Raw genomic sequence first — 26,711 nt, 5'->3', positions numbered from 1 at the left:
TTTTTAAAAAGAACAGAGAAAAGGAACCAATTCTCCACTTATTTTATCACCTATTTTGAGCCTGACCCGAAATGAAAATTCTGGACTGTGTGATCAGACCAGCTACAATTGCAAGAAAACCATTGCTTCTTAACCTCAGTTGCCCACGTGTCAAGTGGGTAGCAGTAATAAATTAGTTCATGGGGTATTTGAAACATGATTCTGATGCCAGTTGACACACCTACAAGGCTGTCCAAATCTGCACATACTTGCATAAGTCTAAAGGTATTCACCGCCCACAGCCTCAGAATTTTCCACTACTCGCCATCAGCAGCATTTTGTGAGCTTTATTAATGAAAGTGTGGGTGATTTTGTACATATTTCAAATAAGATTTACATTCATGAGTTAGAACTGAAAACTGCAGCAGCTTTTACACCCAAGATCACCTGCTCAAGTGATTTGTCTCTTGTTATTTCTCTCTCCTTCTCCAACATTTGTCCAAAATGTGCGACAGATCTAGGTGCATGCTCTAGTTATCTCCCACTTGGACTACTGCAATGCGCTCTACGCGGGGCTACCTTTGAAGGTGACCCGGAAACTACAACTAATCCAGAATGTGGCAGCTAGACTGATGACTGGGAGCGGCTGCCAAGACCATATAACACCGGTCCTGAAAGACCTACTGTACATTGGCTCCAAGTACGTTTCCGAGCACAATTCAAAGTGTTGGTGCTGACCTTTAAAGCCCTAAATGGCCTCGGTCCTGTATACCTGAAGGAGTGTCTCAACCCCCATCATTCTGCCCGGACACTGAGATCCAGCACCGAGGGCCTTCTGGCGGTTCCCTCGCTGCGAGAAGCAAACCTACAGGGAACCAGACAGAGGGCCTTCTAGGTAGTGGCGCCCGCCCTGTGGAATGCCCTCCCGTCAGATGTCAAAGAGATAAACTACCACCTGACATTTAGAAAACATCTGAAGGCAGCCCTGTTTAGGGAAGTTTTTAATGTGTGACATTTTAATGTATTTTGGTCTTTGTTGGAAGCCGCCCAGAGTGGCAGGGGCCCCCCGGTTGGATGGGCGGGGTACAAATAGTGAATTATTACTATTATTATTATTAATAATCCAATACTACTTTCTTTTTCAGTAAGCAAGCACAGATTCCCTCTCCAAAGACTGATTTAAAGAAAACCCAAACCCACGAAGAACAGTTCTCTTTCAAGTGCTACATAAACCCCCTCCCGTATTTTACACTCACTTATTAGGACCCCTCTAACCTCAGAGTTTGCATGATCAGCTGGATAAGAGAATAGGCAGGGAAAGCCTTTTTGAGTTGTGAAGATCCCCATAGACACGTTAACAGGAGTTCCACTTGTCCTTCATGGAAGGATGAACACCGACATGTGCAGCTTGGGGAGAGAGTTCTATGCTACCTGTTCCTGGGTGAGAAATCTTGCTGGTTTCTCTCCTACCGCATAGGAACCATGAATGAGTTTCCTAATCTGGAAACTGATTTAAACAGACCGGTAAGCGAATCACTTTCCAGTCACTTGCACCTGCATCACTTGGCACCATCTCAGTGCAGACAAGCTTTGGCAATTTGTGTGAGAAATAAAACTCTGCTCCTTAGAGAGGAAATCTATTACGATATATATCCATCTGTCTATATATTAAACTCTTACAGCCATAGAAATGCATAGATAATCTTTCTTTCTTTATGTACAGGCTGAGCCACAAACTGGTTAAGCTGCAGGGAACTAAACTGGGCAACATCCTTGTAGCTGAACTGGTATACAACTACAGCTGCTCATTATCCATCACTCACTCCATGCAGGAGTAAGGAAGATGCCATTTTCATTCTTCAATCTAACACATCCCCAATTGCTACAGCTGAACTCCTATTGCATGTGCTAGTGTAGTGCAGAGGTCAGCTTGCTCACTGTTTATGTTGCCTTCTTCATTTAACTAAAGGGCAAACCCCACCGATTTCTTGAAAACAGCTGCTCAGCCATTTCCCTTAAGCAGGAAGAAAGATGATGCCATTGGTTACTCTTCTTCTTGCAGGCCCCCTCCGTACATTCTCTTTGTGGCACATTTGCTACTTCAAAAGTGCTTCCATGTGGTTGACCCAAATGCCCATCAGCAGCATGTGGATGTTCCTGCGCACTACACGGGGAGTCTGAATTACGTACATGGGCACCTCCCTTGGCAGTGCCCCTCCACTGGAACTGCTGTTGCTGGCATGGGAAATACTCCTGCAACCCAGGCTATCTGTGGAGATGCAGAACATCCACATGTTACCAGTGCGTAATGGGAAGCAACCGCAGGAGAGCCTTGGGCAGCCACCATGCTGCAAAGGTAATGTATGAGCTGGGCTTCGCTTGCCTGGAAAGAGAAGAGACAAGAAACGGAAGCTGAATCTGACACATAGGATGGTTGGAGGACATAGTATCTTCACAGCCCACATGCCATGGCTTGTTGACAATAGTTCAGGAGACACTGGTCAACAGGCCACAAATGCTACTCCCTTGGGAGTGCCTCTTTCACTTCAAATGAGCAGATGTTGAACTATTTTGAAAAGTTCTGAATTGGCACAGAAACCTTCTGGTCCCAAAAACAAGCCTTATGTTGTTTCTGTAGCAAACAAGTGAAGCAGGAGTTCTGTACTCTCTGCTAGGTTACTGTCATCTTGACCAGGCTTCCTCAACCTCGGCCCTCCAGATGTTTTGAGACTACAACTCCCATCATCCCTGACCACTGGTCCTGCTAGCTAGGGATCATGGGAGTTGTAGGCCAAAAACATCTGGAGGGCCGAGGTTGAGGAAGCCTGATCTTGACTATCATGACACAGCTGGTGCCCAAGTGCCAGAAATATATGAATGAGTAGTTGTCAGTTTGCCCTGAGCACTGGTGATTCTGAATGAAGGTTTCCCAATGCAAGCTTTCAAGCCTGCTTTCAATTCTGTTGTACACATAACAGCCACTGCTTGCCTTTGCCATCACCTCCATTGCATGGCCAACCATAATGTGCTCCTTCCCTCCCATCAGGCCTCTTAAGATTAGGCATCACAATAGTAGTTTGGAAGATGCTGCGTATGTCAGAGGTGCAAGCACCATGTAGATCACCGCCCCCTCCCCCCATCACGGCAGCACAATCCGTAATCCTTTCAGAGCCCTTGCCCACGCGTGTGCTTACAGGTTTGTTCGCAGTACGGTGAGAAGCCATTTACATACATACACATACAAAACACATGCTTCTTCAGGGAACAAAGCCAGCCTTTGCATGATCGTCTATCAGAAAAATGGAATCCTTGAGATCACAGAGACATTGGGAAATTAGGTTTGGCCCAGTGATTTCTCCTCCAACCTTCTGCTTCATAATATTCCAGGTAGAGTAACATTGGTGCTGCCAGTTAGATTTAGCGGCAAATGGCAAGAACATGCTGCTGCTTTGTGTGGCAATTTTGGAGTCATTTTGTGCTGAAGATGAGCCTGGTCATTTTCTTCTTCTGTGCTGCTACTCCAATGTGGCTTTACTCTTGTATATATTTCTAGCGGCAAGTGATTGCCGTGGTGTCTTAAGATAAGCAGGGATGCTGCAAATATAGGCTTCTTCGAGACTTCCCACTTTTCTTTCAAAATTCCAAAAAGGGGGAGGGGGATTGGACAATTAACCCAGCTACATAACACTCTGAGCGTCTGCAGACGTCTCCTCTCACAGGGGGAAAAAGTTTTATGATTGAAAAGCTCTAACAATAAATATTGCTTCTTCCTGACACGTTTCCTTGGCAGCTCATTCAGTCCTTCCATCCAATTCAGTTGAACCCCATAGAGAACACTGCTCATTTGGGACTGGAGCAAGGCAGCTTCCTGCTCCTGCTGCGTCCTTCTCGTGTAAACAGTCACCTGAGAGACAAACATAGTGATTCAGCCTTGGCAATCTCATCCTTCCAGGGAAATCTGGATTCCGTTCCCTATTGCAGTATCTTGGGAACCTCCACCTGCCAAGATGAAAGGTGTGCTTGTTAATGCAAGATCTAAAACCAAAGGAAGCTATCGGTGATGCAAATAGCAGTTTGCAGAGAGGGGGAGCAATTTTCACCGGGACCTGCAATCCTAGTATGGCTCCCCATGTGCACCACATCTGCTATTTACATTACAAAAATGTGCCTGTTAATTGCATCTATGCGAACCTTGCTTCACATATGAAGGGACATTCATTTTATTTTTCTGTCTGTGTTTTTTCATACATGGATCTACAAGCATCTACAACATATGTTTAAGAACACAGTCTCTGAGGTATATGCCATGGGTATGCTCCCAGTATGTTTCCGAGCACAATTCAAAGTGTTGGTGCTGACCTTTAAATCCCTAAATGGCCTCGGTCCTGTATACCTGAAGGTTTGGTCCTATATACCTGAAGGAGCATCTTCACCTCCATCATTCAACCTGGATTCTGAGGTCCAGTGCTGAGGGCCTTCTGGCGGTTCCCTCACTGCGGGAATAAATTACAGAGAACCAGACAGAGGGCCTTCTCAGTAGTGGCGCCTGCGCTGTGGAACGCCCTCCCATCAGATGTCAAGGAAATAAACAACTATCTGACTTTTAGAAGACATCTGAAGGCAGCCCTGTTTAGGGATGGTTTTAATGACTGATGTTTTAATGTATTTTTAACCTTCTGTTGGAAGCTGCCCAAAGTGGCTGGGGAAACCCAGCCAGATGGGCAGGGTAGAAATAATAATAATAATAATAATAATAATAATAATAATAATAATAATGGATTTGGTTGGTTAGTGGTCAGAGATATTATAAGCTGCTCTTCAGTTAAAACTCCCAGAGCATAACTAAATCAATGCAGTATTTTTTGAAAGTATATATAGCATCAAAGCAGAAAAAAAAAGTGTTAACAGGGCACGATGGTCTAAAACATTATTATACTGTTTTTGAATGTTATAATAAAGCCTCCACAGGGGCTAGGAAGACAACTGATTTACCCATACGAATAACATGAAACTTGGTTCATTCACCAGAAAAGCATTCAAAACAAAGGGAGCCACCACCTGATAGTTTATATCCCTGTTTGGTGGGGCACCATGGGGGGGGGGCATCTCTGATTTTCAAGGATGATCTTAATAACCAGGAAGTCCATGTAAGTGCAGGTGGTCATTTAGGAATCCAGGTTCATGATCAGTTAGGGTTTTGAAGATTAAATATGTCCTGGAAATGTTTTAAGATGTCTACTGGTGCATGAGCTTCACAACATTGCATATGACGGGCAAAGTAGATACACGTGGTTCCTCATGATTGTAGTTTACAGATTTTGTACAATGACTCAGTTCAGGCGTCATACCAGATCTGATTTGAACAGCCCCAACCATGGTCTGAGCTTCCACATGTACAGCAAACCATGGTTAAGAAGTATTTGTCTGCTTTCATTTTCCATTCTCTAAGCACCTAGATCCACAATGTCACTCTTATCTCAACTGCACAGCAGTCTCTGAAGACAGAACTACCACGGTAACTATAGCTTGTCAATTCAACCCTTGTTTGCACAAAGTCTAGTTTGTCAATTCAGTAATTTATGATTCTGTTTCTTTTATCAATTGCAAACAATGGTGTTCAAACATGGCAAAGTAAAATTAAGCTTCCTTTACCATGGTTTGGCATGTCGTCTGAACTAGGAAGCAATGTATGAAGTGTGTAGTGCATCAATGGTGAAGTATGAAAGTATCTATTTAGCCCTGAGTTCACATACTGGAAAGCTGAGCAGATGCACAGATGTCACAAAACTGTCACATGTGTGTACATATTTTGTGGATTTTACATCAATGCAAAAAACGTTTCATGTATCAAAAGGGGATCATGTTTGTTTCCAGTTCTCACCTCTTCCTCCCTTTAAATTATTCCATGAAATCAGCGGACCAGTGTGAACCTGATAATCCATCCTTGCAAGGACCCCAGAGAGGCTCGTTTTCCTTCTATTTTGTTGCCATTTTGGTACCTTTTAATTTCCCCAGTCCTTTTAAGCTGTCTTAGCATTAAGGTGTTTTTTTGTCTCTGCGAGAATTATTTTTACATAGCACAACACTGTTAACTGTGACTTGTTCAATTGTTATTGAGTTTTTAATGGCTTTATCTTTAATAATAATAATAATTATTTATACCCCGCCCATCTGGCTAGGTTTTGCCAGCCACTCTGGGCAGCTTCCAGAAGAATATAATAAGTTGTGAGCTGCTTTGAGAGCAATATTATTAATAAATAAATGCACATGCTATTTAACAGTACTGAGCCATTCTGGGCTTGGTACTCATTGGGCAGTTCTCAGCAACACTCCATACTTCTTTAGAATGCAAGTGATGGAAAATATGCCTTTTATCAGACACAGGAGATTGGGATGGGCTAGGGGGAGTGCGTGTGTCTAGCACTAATCCTAGATAGCTGGCATTATTAAGAGTGTAGCTTCAATGAACCCAGCAAGGACTTCACCCCAGGATGATTCCCACATTTGCCCTTTACTTGCCTTCTTCAGTTGTTTGACATTGGTGGAGCGAATGGCTGCCAGAAGCTGGTCTCTGGAGTTCTTCTCTTGTGGAGGAAGAGCTTTTTCTACCATCTTCCTCTGAGTTGCCGGAGAGAGAGACAACCGTAAGTTTTCATTGATCAGGGGAGGAGCCAGGAAAGGAGCCGGAGGAGGTGGGGGTGGGGGTGCTTCTGGGGCTCCGGCTTTCTTAGGGGAAACTTTAGGGGACATTTTGGGGGATGGCTTTGGAGAGGCCTTAGGGGAAGAAGCAGCTGGCAGGCCTCTTGGCACCTCCAGGAAGTCCTTCTCCCCTTTCCCCTGAGCCTGCTTCTGCTCCTGCAGGCGCTTCTGCCGCTGCTTGTCCATGTTGCGGCTCAGCAGGTTGGTCACGGTCATCCGGGGCCCTGCCAGCTCAAAGTGGTAGCCCAGCTTTAGGAGGGTGGTGTTCTCCTTCAGCAGCGTGGCTATCTCCATCTCCGTCTTCCCTCCGCAGATATGCCTCTGATTGTGAAAGCGGAGCTCAGTCAGAGTGTTGTTCTGCAGCAGCGCACGAAAGATGGCCAGGATCCCTTTGCCCGTGATGTGATTGGAATCCAGGTTGATGCTGGTCAGCGTCTTGTTGGCCTTCAGCATGATGGCAATGGCAAAAGCAACATGGTCATCTGCGCGTGTGTTGGCCAGAGCAAAGACCTTGGCGACGGTGTTGAATTCCAAGGCCTCGGCAAAACGCACCAGGATCTCGTTGTTGATGCAGTCGGAGTTATTGACATTGATCTCTATCATCTCTGGGTCGTTATTCTTCACTTTCTCCAAGGGCTCATCAAAGATGCTGGTGCCTTCCTCTTCCGTGCTGGAAGAGCCCTCTGCCAGTTTAGAGGGGCTGCTCTCAGGAGCCTCTGTTGTCCCATTCCCTTGCCCTGACATTGAGGTTTTCCCCTCAGAGGTTCCTTTGCTATCTGTTGGGGATTTTGCCTCACTGGCAACCTTTGATCCTTGCTTTAAAGCTGAACTTTTCTCTCCATTTTTCTCCGATTCCTTTTTGTCTTCTCTCCGCCTGTCTAAGCCTGACTTTAAAGCAGAGCTTTTTTCTCCCGTTTTTTCAGATTCCTTTTTATCTTCTCCCTTTCTGTCTAAGCCTGACTTTAAAGCAGAACCCTTTTCTCCAGTTTTTTCATATTCCTTTTTCTCTTCTCCCTTTCTGTTTAAGCCTGACTTTAAAGCGGAACCTTTTTCTCCAGTTTTTTCAGATTCCTTTTTGTCTTCTCCCTTTCTGTCTAAGCCTGAATTTAAAGCTGAGTCCTTTGCTCCTGTTTTTTCGGGTTCTTTTTTATCCCCCCTCTTTTTGTCCTTTTCAGTGCCCCTCTTCAGCTCTGTTGCCTTTTCTTCTTTCCTTTTTTCCTCAACAGCTTTGATCTTGGCTGCCAGGCCCTTTTCTTCCCATCTTCCTTTAATTTCATTATTGTCCACTGAGATGGCTTTGTATTTTTCTTTGGGTAACTTATTTCCCTCCTTCTTCTCTTCTTTGACTGACCCAGTATTCTTAGTAGTGTCCAGTTCATCCTTCCCTTTCTGATTAGCTTTCTGGACATTTTCTTCTTTTTTCCCTTCATTTCCGAGATCAGAAGATTTGTTTCTTTTCAGATCTCTACCATGGGTTTCCTTTCGTTTTTCTTCAAGAACCTTCACCTCTTTCTTCTTCTCTGCTGCTTTCTCTTCCTAGAGCAGGGGCAGAAATGCAGAAAGAAATATTTGTTGAGACAATAGCATGCTGACGATGCAGCAAAAATGCAGTTCGCTCCTGGAGGCTATGTTTGTCATATTTAATAGGAGAAAATGACAGTGGTTAAGGAGAGCCTACCCATTTCCTCCCCAAATCAGCTTTAATTAGAATTGAGAAGAAGAATAACCTAGATGCATTTTAAGCCAGGAATGTGTACAATGCAAACTAGAGAGAGATCTTATTAACACTCATTTGACTTTGACGTGGATCCATGGTCAGCTCATGCCAAACCCTCCAAGCAATGAACTTGCCCTTTGGATCTCAATGAGCATTTCTATAAACATCAGGTCTTGCTGTCCCTTGAGGAAACAGCTGAGCCAAAATGCTACATCTGAATCTCTGGCTTACACGGATTTCATTTCTGGCATGGCCAGGACCTAAACTTTCTAGAATCAATGTGCCCTCTAGCTAAAGGACACCCATAGAAAAGGCAATCTTTTATATGACTTTGGTCTAAGAAATCTGGAAAAATAACAACCCAGCACATAGTTAAAACAAATTTGCCTCAAGACATTATTTACATTATGGCCATAAAGAGACTCCCTTTTGAGAAAGCAAGGATCTGTATTTAGTTAAGAGATTACGAGACTCGTTTGAGTCCAGTATCTAGAGCTGCCCTTCCAGGACTGGAATGCAAACAAGTGGACCAAACACTCAGACATGGTTTGCTGCTGGGTCAGAAAAGCAACCTATAGCCCCATGCCACCTAGAAATGCAACAACAGCCCTTTCTCTTGCTAGCCTTTACAAATATTTTTAAATTTAAAAACAAGAAAGGAAATTGGCATTTTTTTTGAAAGGAATTAACCTAAGTGAAAAAGCAGAGAGGGACAAGAGACAAGAACCAATATCGGTAGCTTTGACAGTAGATTAAACAGTCATTTATTATGTTTTTTATATAAGTTGGAAGCCACCCAGAGTGGCTAGGGCAACCCAGTCAGATGGGTGGGGTATAAATTAATAAAATTGTTGTTGTTGAAAAGGACACCCCTATTCTCATCGGAGAAATGCTGGAGGCTATGAAATTCACTTGCAGCCCTCCCTCTGACCTACCCTCTTATACCATCCCATGAGTGGACAAAATGTCTCCCTAGTCACCATGCCTTGCAGCTATTGGCATGAACTTATTATGCTCTGCCCCGGCCTTTCTTTAAAAAGAACCAGCCTGTTGCTTGCGCCGATTCATCACAAATGTTTTGACAAACTAAAGCACTTCAAGTTCCTCCTAAACATACTAAAATGAGCATCGCTGTTGCTCGCTGGCAATTACAGTTCCGCAGCCCCACTCAGATGTTTCCTTAAAAGGAAAAGGAGACTTGGGAACTTCTTGTTTGGAATCTGGGCATTGAGGCACTAATGATCCCTCCTTGGTCCTCTCCCTGGTGCAGCTAGCCTGCTGGACTGGTGCCCAGGGGTGGCTGTGTGCTAGTGGTATTATTCAGCAGGTACCAACAGAGTGACTTAATTGAGCTGCAGAGCTTGGCAGGTGTTTGGCAAGGGATGTGAAAGGCACACTTGGGTTCGAGGGTTGTTAACAGCCAATACTTACTAAACGACATCTCTGCTCTTCAGCCTTGCAGAGAGTCAGTAACAGTGACTATGTAAGTATGAATGCAACCCCTAGCAGCAAATCTAGATTGGTCGCAGAGAAGAAAAGATTATTTACATTAAACATCCAGTGGAAGACAGTACTATGCTAAAACAATCCTCAATAACCCTCAAGTAATTATCCTTAAATCAAGACTGTGGACACAGGACCAGCTTAAAACACAGCTAGGTAGTTCTTTCTCTCAATTCGGATTGATGCTGGTTTGAGGAACAACATATAAAAATACAGTATTTCATAAGGAGTGACAGGATAGATGCAGGATAGTAAAGATGCAGGATTGTGGCTAACACTGTGTGTACATTGCTTCCCAAACTAGCAACTGGAGCATAATGGATGCAGAGTAAAAAAAAAAGGTGTGTGTGTGTGTGTGTGTGTGTGTGTGTGTGTGTGTATACAGTCCAAGAAAGGGTGTATACATTAAGTGGCATAAAATGCAGTGAGGATGTTCCCTCTGGCTGCATTTCAAGTTGCATTTGCACTTGCTGTACACACCAGAGAGGGAGGGTTTTCACTCGATGTACATAACCCTATTTGTTTCCATGTGCCCCAACACCGTCTGCACTCCTATTCATGGAAGCCATCGTCTGCACAAGTGTCTGAACACAGCTGAAGCATGTCTTGCATTTTCAAATCAGATTGACGCTGCAATCCGTTAGGAGTATTCCTCGAGAAACTACAACTATATGGATTGTGGCCAAGGTCATGGGTACTCCACTTTAAACACCAGTGGTGGGAGCAGCTGGGAGCCAGAGTAAATGGTAATGTGTACACAGCCTAAGCTGTAGCCTGAAAAGACATGACCTTGGCAAAATTCTGAAGGTCAGGAAACCCAGAATCCCAGGAGCCAACAGCTCAGCCCACACGGGACAGGAAAGAACTCCTAGGGGTAACTATGGCAGGCATCAAATCTTGCCAATGATTCCTTTACTCTGAGAAGTGCCTGCGCAGGGATGGGTTGGGTAGGGATTTCCTCCTCCCCAAAAGCATGACTATTTCTGGAATGGGTGTGTGCACATTAAACATATGTCTGGAAAGCATGAATCTGATCTGCTTCCTGGTCTTCATTCCTGTCTTAAATTGGGCTTTCCACATTGTTGCTTGGCTTACAACTGAGATCTGAAGTAGGCACAGGGCGAACATTTGAAAGTGGGGAGCTCAAAATGGTTTCCTCAGATACAGCACACATTTGTGTTGGGTTGCGTGGAACCCTTTGAGCATGGGCAAACTGAAAGAGAGGCATGCACCCTCTTACCACATCGCCTGCTGCTTATTACCCAGTGGCACCATAGGTCAGTGCATCTGGCTATTAAGCAGAATGCTGGTGGTTCGAGTCCACCCAGGGATGGCAATGGACGGGTTTCCTGCATTGCAGGGGGTTGGACTAGATGGCCTCACAGTCACTTCCAACTCTATGATTCTTCCACTTCTCCAAGCCAAAACACCTTTGCAGGGGGAACTACGGGATAGATATCTATTGTCATGTGAAAGTTGCTGCAAAAACTAGCAGTTGGAATGTGCTGATGTGGAGTAAATGGTAATGTGAATATACCTTGACTGACCCGATCCAGCCTAGTCATTTATCAGAGGACTATAATCAGAGGATTTATAAGAGCACCCGAGGAAAAAATGTATGCTGTCACATATAAACATCCCCCAATGATTTGAGCTCATGATGGTATGGAGGTGGTTATACGGGATCCTGCTTTCAATACCGTTTGCATCTGCAAGTTTTGGGGCAGACATACCGGTACTGCTTCATTTCCAGCCAGTGCATGTGTACCATAGCTTCTTGCTGAATCCCTTCATACCACAAGTGTCCCAGAGTGAGTTCGTTGTTCCTCTTCAGTGCATTATGGTGCAGGAGTGTCCCTCTCAAGTGCAATAATATGGTAACATTGGCAAAGCATCACAGAACAACTAATAAAGCAGAATGATGTGTGGACAGTCCAGTATAAATCTGACACTAACGCGCTATGCTTAGGACTGCACCCAGTTTGAGATTCTATTCCATTTCCTTTGTTAAATATTTTGTAGTAGTCTCCAGTTGCTATTAAAAATGTGAGCTCCCCCCCCCCAAAGAGTGGGCAAATAATAATAAGTCTTGTACAAAGGAAAAGATTTGCTTTTAACAGATACAAGACCAAAACTCAACAGGCATTTTCTCAGCATAGACAGAGATGGTTGCAGGATTCCCCCCCCCCAAAGAAAAGTACTTATGAGGAATAATTCAGTAATACAATCTAAATAACCCAGGCATCCCCAAACTGCAGCCCTCCAGATGTTTTGGCCTACAACTCCCATGATCCCTAGCTAAGAGGACCAGTGGTCAGGGATGATGGGAATTGTAGTCCAAAACATCTGGAGGGCCGAAGTTTGGGGATGCCTGAAAGAACCCAAGGAAGTAAGCCAGTCACACACCACATGGCATAGCAGAAAATGAAACACCACTTCACATTGGGGAAAGGGACATGACAAGAGTATCTGAGGATGTTCATTACAGGAGGACTCAAAGGAGACAAAGTGTATCTAGTCATGGAAACTAATTCCAGGACTCAGCTTGGTCTATGTATTTTATATGACTACTCACAATCACAATGGATATCTCTAATGCTGTTTATGAACATTGCTAACAAGAAAGTGCAGCTTATTCTACTTGTTTGAGAAGAGAAGCATTCAGAAACATGACTGCGGATGATGTTGACCACAGAACTAGCTCTGTAACATCCGAAAGCCCATTTCCATGAAGAAACATTTCAATTGTGCAGCATCCAGCTAAACTATCACATTCAGATCAATATACTCCCATAATAGATGAGTTGGTGGTGCCAAGTTGCGGAAAGATTATGCAGTTAGCAACAGCTTATGCAGTGCCAACTGCATCTCTCAACTTGAAGGTGTCAACAGTTCCTCAAATGTCAACTGATATTCAATTATGTTTCAATGTGAACCGTCCAGATGGTGTGAAAAAAAGAATATGGCTAAATAACATTGTTGCCCCAAAACAAACTTAAAGATGATCAACTTGCTGTCTTCATCATTTCGTCAGTTGCAAAAATTCGCCTGCTGGTTTTTTGTGCTCTCTCTGGATCCAGCTGTTTAAAAAAAGGTAAAGGACCCCTGACCGTTAAGTCCAGTCACAGACGACTCTGGGGTTGTAGTGCTCATCTTGCTTTACTGGCCGAGGGAGCTGATGTTTGTCCGCAGACAGTTTTTCCGGGTCATGTGGCCAGCATGACTAAGCCGCTTCTGACAAAACCAGAGCAGCGCACGGAAACACCGTTTACCTTCCCACCGGAGTGGTACCTATTTATCTACTTGCACTTTGACGTGCTTTCGAACTGCTAGGTTGGCCGGAGCTGGGACTGAACAATGGGAGCTCACCCTGTTGCGGAGATTCAAGCCACTGACCATCCAATTGGCAAGCCCTAGGCTCAGTGATTTAGACCACAGCACCACCCACATCCCATAAGTTTAGCCCTTTTCAAATAACTTGCACATTCTCTGCCTGAATGACTTTGCAGACAATGAATATTGTGAAAGAGCTAACAGAGCAATTAAACCTGGGGCAGACACCTGTCACTAGGAACACAAGAAGATCCTGCTGGGCCAGGCCAATGGCCCCTCCAATCCAGCATCCTGCTCTCACAGGGGCCACCCAGGGTTCCCAAGCAAGACCCAAGCACAGGAACACTTTCTCCTCTTGTGGTTTTCATCAAGTGGCATCCAGAAGCATACTGCCTCCAACAGTGAAGGCAGAACAATGCCACTGCGGCTGGTAGCTATTGATTCAGAAGCATGACTTCTGAAGCTTTACCAGGTTGGCATCTTTATTGGGTTAGCCACTATGCCCCCCAGGTCTCATTCCCAGTCAGTCACCACCATGAGTGTATATGGGAAATCAAGATTTTTGGCCTTGGCATGCATTACTTACACTTTCTTCTCCTTCTGCATGAACACCTATGTAGGCTCTATAAGCAACAAGTAACTGATAAACCCCTTCCAGTTTCCTATACGCTACCAATAACCTCAATTGTCCTTTTTCGTTGAGAAGTTTCCTTTTATGGTCCTTCTCCCCACCCCCCACCCCAACAAAGCAATTCACAGGCTCCAGCTGACTCATGTCTTTGGACTTTCTGGCTGGACATAGTGTGATTCTGGGAATGGTGAATTGACATTGGCTGCCACACCAGCATCAGCCAGAGATGTCACAGAGGTTAACTCTGTTCCTCATTCTGACCCTGGTCACACACAACAGAGTATGTCTTCGGGTACCTCTCTTGGCTTATTTGTCTGGATTGTAACAAGTACATATTAGAGAATTACTTCACAACTTTTGTAAATTCTTATGTTCACTGGTTCCACAGAGAAAAGTTTAGGTCCCGCTTCTAATCAAATAACTTCCTATTGTTTCTCCAGTTTGGGCTATATGCCTAAATAGGAACTGAACAGGAATGCCCGAGTTTGCTATTAGAGGAAATAATTAGAACAGTGCTTTCCGAACTTTTCATGTTGGTGACGCACTTTTTAGACATGCATCATTTCGTGACACAGTAATTCAGTTTTACTAGCAAACTGGAGGTTAAACTAACCCCTTTTCAGCCCTGGGAGGATCTTGAAGAACATTTGCTTGACACAACTACGCACTGCAGCCAACACACTAATGTGTCATGACACACAGTTTGGAAAGCTCTGGTGTGGATGCTACACAACCTGGTCACCTCTTAGGTTTCCCTTGGGCCATGATTTTCTTCGCAGATCTGATACATGCTAAAGCTATTTTTGGTCATCTGCATACTATCCCTTGCTTTTTCTTGTAGGACGAAATGCAGTCGTCAACAGGTTTACCATACCCATTGAGTCAATCACCCATCTCCTACTATCCTTCTGAGGAAAAACCCCACCCCACCCTCCCACTGGTGACTTCTGTTTCAGTGTATCTGAAGAAGTGTGCATGCACACGAAAGCTTATACCCAGAACAAACTTAGTTGGTCTCTAAGGTGCTACTGGATAATTTTTTTAATTTAGATCTGAGAGTTGTTATGGTCCTTTCCTAGAGAGACGCTTTGCTAAAATTGGGGAATGAGTAGGGTCAGGATTTATCTCTAGAGAAATGTGCCTGGCACCATCATAATAAACTTTTAGACACCAGGCAAATACATTCTTGTTTACTGTAGCATTCAGTTCTTAACTGGGATCATATGGTATGTTACTCTAGTCTGGACCAGTCTTTTAATAGGATATGGCACAATTCACCCTTTTTATGATATTGCAGGATAAGCTCTTTTACTAAAGAATTTATTCATGTTCCTCCTTTAGTGGGTTGGGGTAGATTTGTCTTTTTATAACATTGCTGGGTGAGTTTTATCTTTTTGATGTTTTAAGTTTTGTATTCTGTAGATGGTATGAAATGAAGTAGTAGACCCACTAGAAGTACCAGACTTAATGTGCTTTAATTTTAATGCGTCTGTTCTGAGTAAAACTTCATTGATAACTAGGTAAGGTAAAAGGTAACTACCAGACTTTTAGAAGACATCTGAAGGCAGCCCTGTTTAGGGAAGCTTTTAATGTTTAATAGATTATTGTATTTTAATATTCTGTTGGAAGCAGCCCAGAGTGGATGGGGAAACCCAGCCAGATGGGCAGGATATAAATAATAACTTATTATTATTATTATTAACCCCTGGACAATTAAGTCCAGTCAAAGTCAACTGCGGAGTGCAGTGCTCATCTCGTTGCAGGCTGAGGGAGCCGACGTTTGTCCACAGACAAACTACCCTTTATGTTTTCACAGTGGAAAGGCTTTGAAACATTTTATGTAGTTAGTGACGAATAAACACAATTATAATAGCAATCCTTTCACTAGCAATAAGGTTAACTGACGCCCCCCCTGAGCTGTGTGCATTTGGCTTCTTGAGTATGAGGAAATCATAGAGATGCCCATTTCTATTTTAGGTTGTTTATAAACAGCTTCCTGGTTACCTATGGTTGTTCTAACCATCAGAGAAAAAGAAGACCTGTTATTATGTAGTCAAAGTAGTTCCAAATATAACTTGCTCTTCTGAGATTCAGTAGAGAACCAGGATCATAAATACCTGCTACTTTCCCATGTCCCTGATAAATTCCAAATGAACCTCATGGACCTGGCTTCTGTCTTTTTCTCTCATTCCAGGAAAATGATTGGTATTTACCATACAAGGTTAAGCAGATGCAAGACCACCCCGTTCCTCTGCCAGCTCAACAGAGCAGAGTAGGTAAAGCTGTCTAGGAGGAATGGACATTGGGTTAGCAATCTCCAGCACAGCTGGCAGGTATTGGTTTGTGGATGTCTGGTCTGATCAAAGGTGCATATTTTAGATAGCAGCAAAGCCATGAACTCCAGATTAGTCAGCTTACAGTGAAGCATCCCTCAGCCCTGCAACATTTTGCTTTGTTAACCAAACACCATCTGAAAACATCACAATGATATACAGTATGGGGTCCCTTCAGCTCACATACCTACACAGAAGAAAAGGCTGCAGACTGACATCCAGGATGGAGGTGGAAACATGAGGCAAATGGAGGAACACAGGAAGCTGGTTTCTACTACGTTAGACCATTGGTCCACCAGCTCTGGATTGTCAACACTGACTGGCAGTCTCTCTTCAGGGTTTCAGACAAGGAGTGTCTCCCAGGGACATGGAGATGCCAGGGATGGGACCTGGGATCTTCTGTATGGAAAGCAGTTCTTCCATCACTAAACTATAGCCCTGTGTGCACTTATCACACAGACTTTGGTTACTTGAAGGTAGAGGCAAAGCATGTTTCCTGCTTGGCAGGGGGTTGGAATGGATGGCCCTTGTGATCTCTTCCAACTCTATGATTCTATGATTCTATGTGGCTATCCTGAGTTGTTGCAGTGGCTTTATTCTCCACCTAGAGCATCTCCCTGCTTGCAATGAACTCATCTGCCACAAGCAGAAGGTGCTGCCTCTCCTATGTGGTATGGTGCTTAGCATGTTGGACTAGGTTGGGGGAGCTGTCAGCTTGAATCCCTTCCCAGCCACGATGCTTGCTGTTGGTCCATCATTATATCTCGGCTTAACCTACCTTCCAGATTTGTTGTGAGGATACAAGCAGGGACAAGGAGGAACTGTACAAGCAGGGACAAGAAGCCTTGGGCTCCTTGTAGGTGCACTGCCTTGCAGGGTGTGATAAAAATGCAATAGGCACATTATAAATACCACCCAAAGGCCTGTCAATTGTTGGCATGCAAAACTGAATAGGCAAGAACTGCCTTGGTGGATCAGATCAAACCTCCACTTAATCTCACACTCTGTCACCAACAGCACTAGTAAGATGCCTTTGGGGAACTTATAAGCAGAGCATTTAGAGAGAGATTATTGCAGCATAACTGGAGGCTCTGCTCCTGGCAAATCAATGCGGCAATATCTGCTTCGGGCAGCTCTATGGACCACCCCTCAGCTCGAAGAATGCTTTGAGTCTCAGCCTGAGCACTGTCACCTGCTAAACAGGCCTTCAACCAAACCTTCACTTTGGTCTTCTGTTTCATTACTGTATTAATTCACTCAATCGGTCATGGAGAACAAACCACTGGGCACAGGACCAAAAGCTCTATGGTTTGACATATTGCGTTTCCATGAGGTAAGAAAAACTGATGGGGAATCTGTGGGTCTCCAGTCAAGAGAAATGGGATGATGATTTCAGTGTATGAGAGATCTTTATGTTATTACAAACTATACAACAACTATAATGTTACATGTGTTTGAACTATGGGCAAACTATAATGTCACGTGTGAACTACGGGCAAACTATAATGTTACATGTGTTTCAATCTATTTCAACTACAGTGGTATCTTGGTACTTGAATGGCTTGGCTCCTGAACAAATCGGCTCCCAAACACCGCAAACCCGGAAGTAAGTGTTCTGATTTGCGAACGTTTTTTCAGAAGCCAACTGTCTGACATGGCTTCCAATTGAGTGCAGGAAGCTCCTGGAGCCAATCGGAAGCTGTGTCTTAGTTTTCGAATGGTTTCGGGAGTCGAACGGACTTCTGGAACAGATTACGTTTGAGAACCAAGGTACCACTGTATTGTTTTTAATATAGTTCTATAGTTTGTTTATACTACAATACTATGTCTTTTATAATGGCGTTTTAAAATGCTGTGAGCCACCTTGAACTCCAATTTGGGAGAAAGGCAAGATATGAATACAATAAATATATAAACAAACAAACAAACAAACAAACAACTGGAGGGCCACAGGTTGCTCATCCCTGCTCTAAGTACAGTACAGTGTCTCAGATGATCATGACAGAAGTCACAGGATTAACAAAGGCTGATTCACATGTTATTCTTGTATAACCCAGGGGAGATGGGAGGTTCTGCATACCTGGTGTGGAGCGAAGGGTGGGGGGGTGGGGGGAGACGGTAGCAACATGCCAAATAGTGACACTAGAATCTCAGCTGTGCCTAGATTGAAGTGGCCCAGAATTAATTTCAGCCTTGAGAAAATTCCAAACTAACACAACTTAAAAGGTTTTAACCATTCAAAAGGGTTCGGTTGAAACAAGAGAATGCTAAAGTCACTACTCTACTTATGGAAGAACCAGAGGAGCACAAGGAAGACTGCATTCGGATGATGATCTTCTCAGCCTGTGAGAGATCTTCGTGTCATAACAAATTTGGCCCCGGTTTCAGCCCCGCTGCTGCCGGGATCTGGGGTTTCAGGAGTGTTAATCCCCCTATTACTAACAAGCCCAAGGAGGAGGAAGGGATTGGACAGGGTATTTTTTCTTTCTCTCCGGGGATGGAAAGAGAAGAGAGTCAGCTAGGCAAGATCTTATTACTGCAACATGATCTAAAGGGGGAGATTTACCAGGCAGCTTGACCACCAGCATAAGTTCTTTGTCTTCTACAGTTTAGCTCTGTAGTACATACATCAAATTAAGCAAGTTGGTAATTCTTTGAAGGTGTCATTCAATATTTTAAAAATGTGTATTTGGGGCCTTTCTTTAGCTTGGTCCATGAAATCACTATTCCGTGAAATCTACTCTTTGTCACCGATCACACTTTGCAGAGCTTTGCACTACAATGGAAGTAAATCCAGTGAAACAGGGTATGCTATTTAGAAATTTGCATTCTTTCAGATACTGTTATTAAATGGATTTCAGAAAGCAAAAACTTGGAAATCCGATGGTGCCATATCATAAGGTTAGTTTTTGGTTTTGGTTTTTTTAGAAAAAAATAAATAACATGCATTCTTTTCTTAATAGGCTGCAGATGACCTCTGGCAAAGGATATCTTAAGGTGAGGTTCCCAGGCTTTTTAAGAGCAATAAAACAAATCCAAATGACCAGTTGATTTGGTGGCATTTAACCTTACCCTTCGACTCACCATTCAAAGAAAAAAGGAACAAAACCATATGATCCAAAGGCACACCATATAATTTCTTAGGAACAAACTTTTTTGTTTTGTTTTGCAGGAGGGAACATTGTTAAAAATAACAAATAATGCTTCACTGACCTCTAGCATTGATAATGTATATGAGGATATTGGGGTGGGGAGCATCAGGTGTGATCCTGTCCCCATCGTCCATGTGATGATTCAGTACACATTTATTGTGTGGATAGGGTTATATTATTGAAGGTACCATGAAGGCACACATGTGCTGTCCACATGGGGACTTTAGTAGTGGCTGTATCCAACTAAGGCTATGTATACATTAGTGGCCTAAAATGCAATGAGGTTGTTTCCTTTCACTATGATTTTCAAGTTGCATTTGCCCACTGCTGTACACACTGGAGAGGGGGTTAGGACGCTTTCACCCAATGCACATTATCTGTTTGGTTTCCCCGCACACAAAACCCCGAACTCCTATTCAAAAAGCTGTCATCTGCACGAGAGCTGTCATCTGTGCACACACAATGGCTACCTCAAATGTGCACACCTCAGCTGAACTGAGAAGTGAATGTGGCTTACATTTTCAAATTGGATGGAAGCTGGTTTGAGAGAAAGTGCACCAACCAGCAGTATTTCTCAAGAAACTGCAGGATACATATGGATGGCAGCTTACATTGTATATACGATAACTGATGACTCCAAATGGTGGGAGCGCCCTTGGGTCAGATTTTTTTAAAAATGTGTACAGGTTGTCCTACTCAGAGTAGATCCAGTGAATTTAATGGAACAAAGTTAGTTGTGTAATGGGTCTGTTTTGAGTAGGATTGACATTGGATGCAACCCCAGATGTTTCTCTTTCTTCAAAAGCCATTGCTTTACACTTTCCATTTTACAGTTATCTGGCTCAGCTTCAGCAAAATTTAGCTGTCATACCTTAAATAACTTGCTGAACATTCGAAGTTTTGAAAGGAGCCCTTCTTATAATCCCTCGAGCAGCTTATTTTAATCAGTATTATTACTATGAACAAAACCTCAATGAAATAATAAGTACTTTTTGTAGGACTACACATGAAACTGACTTCATCAAAGACAAACCATGGAGCAATAAACAGGCAGGGAGGTTGATCAGCTGAAGCAACAAAAATCCACTAAACAAAGAGTAGCTACAATTGGCACATCTTTTATGCCTTTCCGCTGGCTCTTCTAACTCCCTTATTACTTTCACTATGGAAAGCATTTATTCCTTGGACTTTGCATGCTTTACATTAACTGATTCTCTATAGCTGGCTCTTAAGTCCAGAACAATGTTGAAACCAATCCTATGTTCTTGCTTCACAGCAACAGACAATCACAGAGCAAAGCTTATGACTTCTCATGTGGGCATCACGGTGCACATGTGCAAAAGCAACCCTTGGGTAGCACCAACCATTGACACTACAGCATTGATCCTAGGGGGACGTCTCTGTGGTTCAGGAGCTTTAAAAAGGCATGGAGGCAAATTCATGGTAGTCTTGTCAATAGCTATTAGCAATAATAGTTAAATGGAAGCTCAGTATTCAGATAGGAAAACACGAGGGGAAGGCTATTGCATTTATGTTCCTAGAAGCATCTAACCCAACCAAGTATGGGGAACCTTTGGCCCTCCAGATGTTGCTGAGACTTCCATCAGGCTCAGCCAGCATGGCCAATGGTCAGGGATGATGGAAGTTAGTTCAGCAACATCTGGAGGGCCACAGGTTCTCCATCCCTGGACTAGTCACTGTGAGAAACAAGATGTTGGATCAGATGGACATTTGATCTGATCTAAAAAGGCTCTTCTTCTGTCCTTTGTGTGTTTGATTTTTGACCAGGTTGTGGGCAGGTAGAATAAGAAACATTTTGAACCCAATCATGAGGGCTGATAGCAGCCTCACAATCTTGGCACCAACACAAGTTGGTGCTAGTAAGGAAGTTCCCTGCACACATTTGTGTGTGCATGTACACACACACACACACACACACACACACACAGAGAGAGAGAGAGAGAGAGAGAGAGAGAGAGAGAGAGAGAGAGAGAGAGAGAGACTGAACAATAGGAAACCAGCTGGGTGTATGTATGCGATTGTGATCACAAAAATGGCCTGTAGGAAAATTATAGAATTGTAGAGTTGGAAAGGACCCTGAGGATGCTGCAACACTGGGATCTCAACTAAAGCATCCATGATGCATGGCTATCCGATCTCTGCTTAAAAACCTTCAAGGAAGGGGAGTCCACCACCTTCTGAGGGAGTCCCTTCCACAGTTCTTTCAGGACATCATTAGTGGCTGTGATCTAATTTCCAGCAACCCCCCCCCCAAAAAAAATCTAAATGATGAATTTCATTACAAATAAAGAAACATGAGCTTGATCATTCCATGCAACTGAACGCTGGAGAATTCAGGGAAAGTAAAAGAAAGTACTTCATTACTCAGTGCATAAACTATGGAACTCACTCCCCACAGGAGGCACTGATGGCCACCAACTTGGATGACTTTAAAAGTAGATTGATTGGACAAGTCGTGGAGGTTAAGGCTATCAATGATTGCTGCACTCTGCCTTCATGGTCAGAGGCAGTAATGCTTCTGAATACCAGATACTGGAACCCATGGGGGATGGGGGGAGACTGCTCTTGTGCATGGTTCTGCTCGTGGGTTTCCCACTGGTATCTGGGTGGCCACTGTGGGAAAAGTGATGCTGGACTAAATGGGTTATTTGCCTCCTCCAAAAGGCTCCTCTCAGTTTCTTACGATCACAAATCTCCTAATGTCATGCGTAGTTTTAAGGAGAGGCAAATGGGACAGAGCTGTCCACCTGCCCTATGTGCCTGGCAAAGGATGGCACAGCTGCTTTAGCAACTGGGTGGAAGGAAATGCTTGGCTACAATGATGGAAGCTTTAAATAGGATTGAACTGCTTGTGCACTCTTTGCAGCACACAACTTGGCAGTACAGGACAGTGTTCATGAAGCTCCTCTGCTAAAGAAACACTCTCTGGGAAAGATGTATATTCTCCATAGCATTCAAATCAACCCTGAGCCACAAATAATAATAATAAAAATGGTTAACAGTGTCTTTAACTGTCTACTTCCTTTTATGGGTTTTTTTTGTTTTTTTTTATCATCCTGCATGCTCTAGTTAAACTCATTGTTTATGCAGATTCCCTTAAACTGGATGCTTACAAAGAATCGTGCTGCATACACAGTGTGCTTAACTTTATCTAGTGGGAAACCAAAGAAATAAAGAGAAACACTGCTTAATTATTTGCAGGACTAGAGCTATAAAGGAGGCATCAACTATGCATGCATGAAAGAGCCTGTGACTCACCAAAAGACAGCCAATCAGCCCACAGTCCCAGGGGCTCAATGAACTTGTTGCTGCTTCCTGGGACTAGGATGGCTGATGGGCTAGATTGAGTCTGGTGGGTCACAAGCCATGCAAGGCCCCATCCACAAGCTGCCTTGTTTTCCATTTTTCTCATTGGTTTTCATCAGCTTTGCAGTTCAGACTACTTCCTGTTGATCTAGGGCGAGACTGAAAAATGAACTGTCAAGTGTGACTGTTCATTGAAATACCACAGTTGTGTTGTTGTTGTTCTGGCCTTCGTTCAGCTCATCCTGGAACAGAAAAACGGGCATGCATTCCCAGTTACATGCTCCAAGCCCCTAGGCTGGACCAAATAGCCTAGCAGTTTAAATACAAACAAATACAGAACCTGCACTTTAAAAGCCACATTTTTCTTGGTCCTGGTTTCATGGACATTACATGTTTTAGTTTCCAAACAGAACAGCCAATGCAAAGTAAAACACATTTTATATATTTCAACACTTGAAATCAACTAACTATTGCCAACTTTATTCGCATGCACGAACACAGGGTCTGAGCTCAGTGGAAGAGGACATCCATTCTTTGCATGCAAAAGCCCGGCCTAGGAGGAATGCCTGCTGGATGGAGCGCAGAGAGAAGAAATGCCATGGTGCATCTGCAGCAGCACAACCGAATGCCTTCTTCTGCCCCAGCTGCAACAAAGCATGTCTTTCCCCCATCAGTCTCTGCAGCCACAGCAGGCGCTGCAACCTTCAAACAAGGTAACCTTCTGAGTAATACCCCTCCCCACCCTCTGACTGTACACAAGGGTCTGGTGACTTCTGTTTCAGTGTATCTGAAGACGTGTGCATGCACACGAAAGCTCATACCAATGGCAAACTTAGTTGGTCTCTAAGGTGCTACTGGAAGGAATTTTTATATTTTTTGTTTCAACCTTCAAACAGTTTGACTTCATCTCCAAAGGCACACTCCTCTATTGTCTCCCGAGACAGATAGATGCCAACCAATGCCTGGGGTCTCCAGGTAGGGCTGGGAAAGACTCCTGCCTGTACAGTCACTGCCAGTCAGTGTTGATGATTTCAAGCTATAATACCTGTCAATCATGGGCACTGAAGATCTGCGGGGAGGACTGCTCCCTGTTGTCTCAAAACAAATTCAACAGAGACCAAGTGACTGAAAATGTTTTTTTTTTAAATAAAATATTTAACCCCTCTAAGATGTCTGTTACACTTCATAAGTTTTTCTGTTGTTGCTTTTAAACAGAAAAAAGCATAATGTTTCAACGCAGTATTGTGTCCCAAATTACAAACAGAATTTCGCAGGACTGCTGATGTTAATGTTAAAGATAAGCCTATCCCCCCCTTCCCTAGCAAGTACCGTAACTGAATTCTTTTGAGTCCCCACAACCACATGCGTGTGTAGTGAACATTTAGTTCTGCAAAAGGGATCAGTGTGTGTGCAGTGGGGAGAGATCAAGCCACTTTTTTCAGCTCCATGGCAGACAGAAATAGAACAGGTCCCACTTCTCTAAGCATGGAGGTTCAATTATGGGAATTACTTAACCTGTTGAATTTCTGCCTGCTATGCAATTATTTTTTGAAAACACGGACAACCCCTGCACAGAATGGTAGCAACCCCTCCAGGACAAAATATTACAAAGTTTCAGTTGTGTGAAGTCAACATTACCGTGACTCTGATTTTGTGAAGCAAATCACCACTAATAATAAACACACCTCCTTTCTCCAGCTTTTCTTGCTCAGCGGCCTATGCTCCCCCAAGTCCAATTCCAGTATCAAAGCAGCAGCAGGAGGCACCCTATCAGAATATAGAACTGGGCAGCTTGCAAAGGCTACTGCTATGCACAACAATATTATTTAATTTTATAAAATACATCAGCAATAATGAAGGTAGATCATTTATTTTACACCAGTTTTTATTCCTGCCCTGGCTTCCTGTCTGTTCTCAGATGTTCTCAGATGTCTGTTCTCAGATGTTCTCTTGCTGTTAAACTCCTCCATGGCCTTGCTTTCCCTTCTCATTTTGCTGTTTTATCCCATTTATTTACCATTTTAGTGTGTATGAAATTGAGTGTCGCTGCAACTGCACTGCCACCGTCCCACCCAGCTGTGCTGATGCTGCCATTTGCCAGGACCAGGATGAGGCACAGCGGTGGTAGGGATGGAGGGGTATCAGGCTGGCAGTGGTGGGCACAGATGCATGAGAACCTCCCAACCCCACCCCAACTTGGTGCTTACATGTGTCATCCTCACCACAACATGCTCCACCCCATCACAGTACCAGAAAGTACCTGTGTGCCATTGCCTCTCCTCAGTTTCTGCTCTCAGGCACAGCAGGTACAACAATTGAGTAAGAAAGGCTAGATTCCCAAGGTCAGTATCACAGCCTTTGGTAAGGAAGGTGGCAGGAAGCAAACAGACCTGGAACCCCAGTCAGGCCTGAGACAGAATGGCCTCCTGACCCTTATATGTTCCTGCTCCCTGCTGGGCTGGAGGACACAGAGCAGCAAAGTCCAAATGGCAGAAACAAAGATACTGTACTGTATTGTGACAGTGACTTATATTTCCTAACTCTTGGGGACATTTTTTGCGAGAGTGAAAGGCAACAAGAGTCCCCTGACACAATCATAAGCATCCTTTTGGCACCAAGTTAAAACTCACCCCTTCTCCCAGGCATTTGATGGATTATTGCTATCTGTTGACGGCATGCGTATGTTGCTGAATGTTTTGCTGCTGTTCTATTGGATTTGTTTTATAGCTTATTGTATGCCTTTTATTGTGATGCGTTGTTCTTTCCTCGCTGAGTTTATGTCATGCTTTAAAAATTCTGAAGCTACTTGGAGACTCTTTATGTGTGAAACACTAACTAATACAATGAAATAATATTAATAATAGCGGTAGCAGTTAGCAGTAAAACACTGACACCTTGATCTTCCCTGCTGGGTTTCTTGATTATCCCCTTTTGGAAGAGCTAACACTTAAAAGACGATTGTATTAATTCCGCTGCATCTTACCATGCTCATTACTATTCTCTAAGAGGGACAGTGCTCAACTATTGACTCATTGATTTGCTAGTGTCCCTTAAGTGGTTTTCATAACACATAAGTCCTGTTCCTGCCTTCCCCTCCAAATTGCACAAATACTCCCTTTCCCAACACTCAGTAAGAGCAACAACTTACATCTATTGATTGTTCCCTCTGAAGAATTTTCTTGCTCTCCTTCTCACAATAATTGAGCATTGCCTCTCGATTGTATTTGCCACTTGGCTGCTTGTCAGTTTGGTCTCTCTGCCGCAACCCCACAGGAATGTTTGCATCTGTATCAGAGGCCTCCAGCTCTTTTTCTAGCTCTTCCATCTCCTCAGCAGAGAGTGTAGACAATAAGTTGTCAATATCTGGATCCTCACTGACTTGACTTCGGAATCTTGCTACCTTGGACATTTTGGTAGCTTGCAGTTGAAGCACAGTATGTCTATATATTGAAAAGGACAAGTGCCAAATTAATAGGCTTTCAGGGGAAACAGTCCAGTGAAACCAGGTTCTTCTTTCTCTTACTTTGGAGGTGTTGAGATGTTACATGAAAGCAGCTGTGACTTCCCCACAGCCTTGAATATAATGGATATGCAGCTGAAAAACAGCTGGCCAATGAGAGTCAAAGCAGTGCAGCCTGGTTTAGATAGGCCAATCAGACATGGCAGGAGGCGGAGCTGGTGTCTATCAGAGGAGTTTGAAACCTGAGGACATTCCAGGGAATCTTCAAGTGCTGCATGACCAAATTTAGTCCTGCACATTTAGCTTTTTAAATGGGAAAGAAAACATGTAAAAAGAAGAAGGAAAAAACCCACCCCCCAAACAAGAGATTAAACAAACGCTGCATGAAAAGTATCAGAACTGTTTGCAGGACATCCTCTACTTCAACATCAACATCACATTTATTGACAAAGTATTGTCGGCACTTTGTATCCTTTTAATTAAACAGTCAATTTGCGAGAGAATGCAAGAGATCCAGGACATGCTTGTGGCTTTCATTTTCACTAAATGTTTCCATTTTAAAAAGAATAACACATGC

The 26,711-nt window shown here is 43.6% G+C and overlaps 1 protein-coding gene across 1 annotated transcript; it reads right to left on the bottom strand.

Moving 5' to 3' along the window:
* Positions 1 to 306: 306 nt before the first annotated feature.
* Positions 307 to 26,267, bottom strand: LMOD1 (leiomodin 1). Its single transcript, XM_035123188.2, has 3 exons — positions 25,823 to 26,267; positions 6,499 to 8,214; positions 307 to 3,978 (listed from the first exon to the last, which is right to left on the bottom strand). The coding sequence occupies exons 1-3, from the start codon at positions 26,081 to 26,083 to the stop codon at positions 3,952 to 3,954; spliced, it is 2,004 nt and encodes a 667-aa protein (XP_034979079.2). The 5' UTR covers positions 26,084 to 26,267; the 3' UTR covers positions 307 to 3,951.
* Positions 26,268 to 26,711: the final 444 nt, after the last annotated feature.

This window comes from Zootoca vivipara, chromosome 7 (assembly GCF_963506605.1).
Source record: "Zootoca vivipara chromosome 7, rZooViv1.1, whole genome shotgun sequence".
NCBI lineage: Eukaryota > Metazoa > Chordata > Lepidosauria > Squamata > Lacertidae > Zootoca > Zootoca vivipara.
Note: the sequence above shows the minus strand (reverse complement) of the source record. Positions and strands in the feature narration are given on the sequence as shown.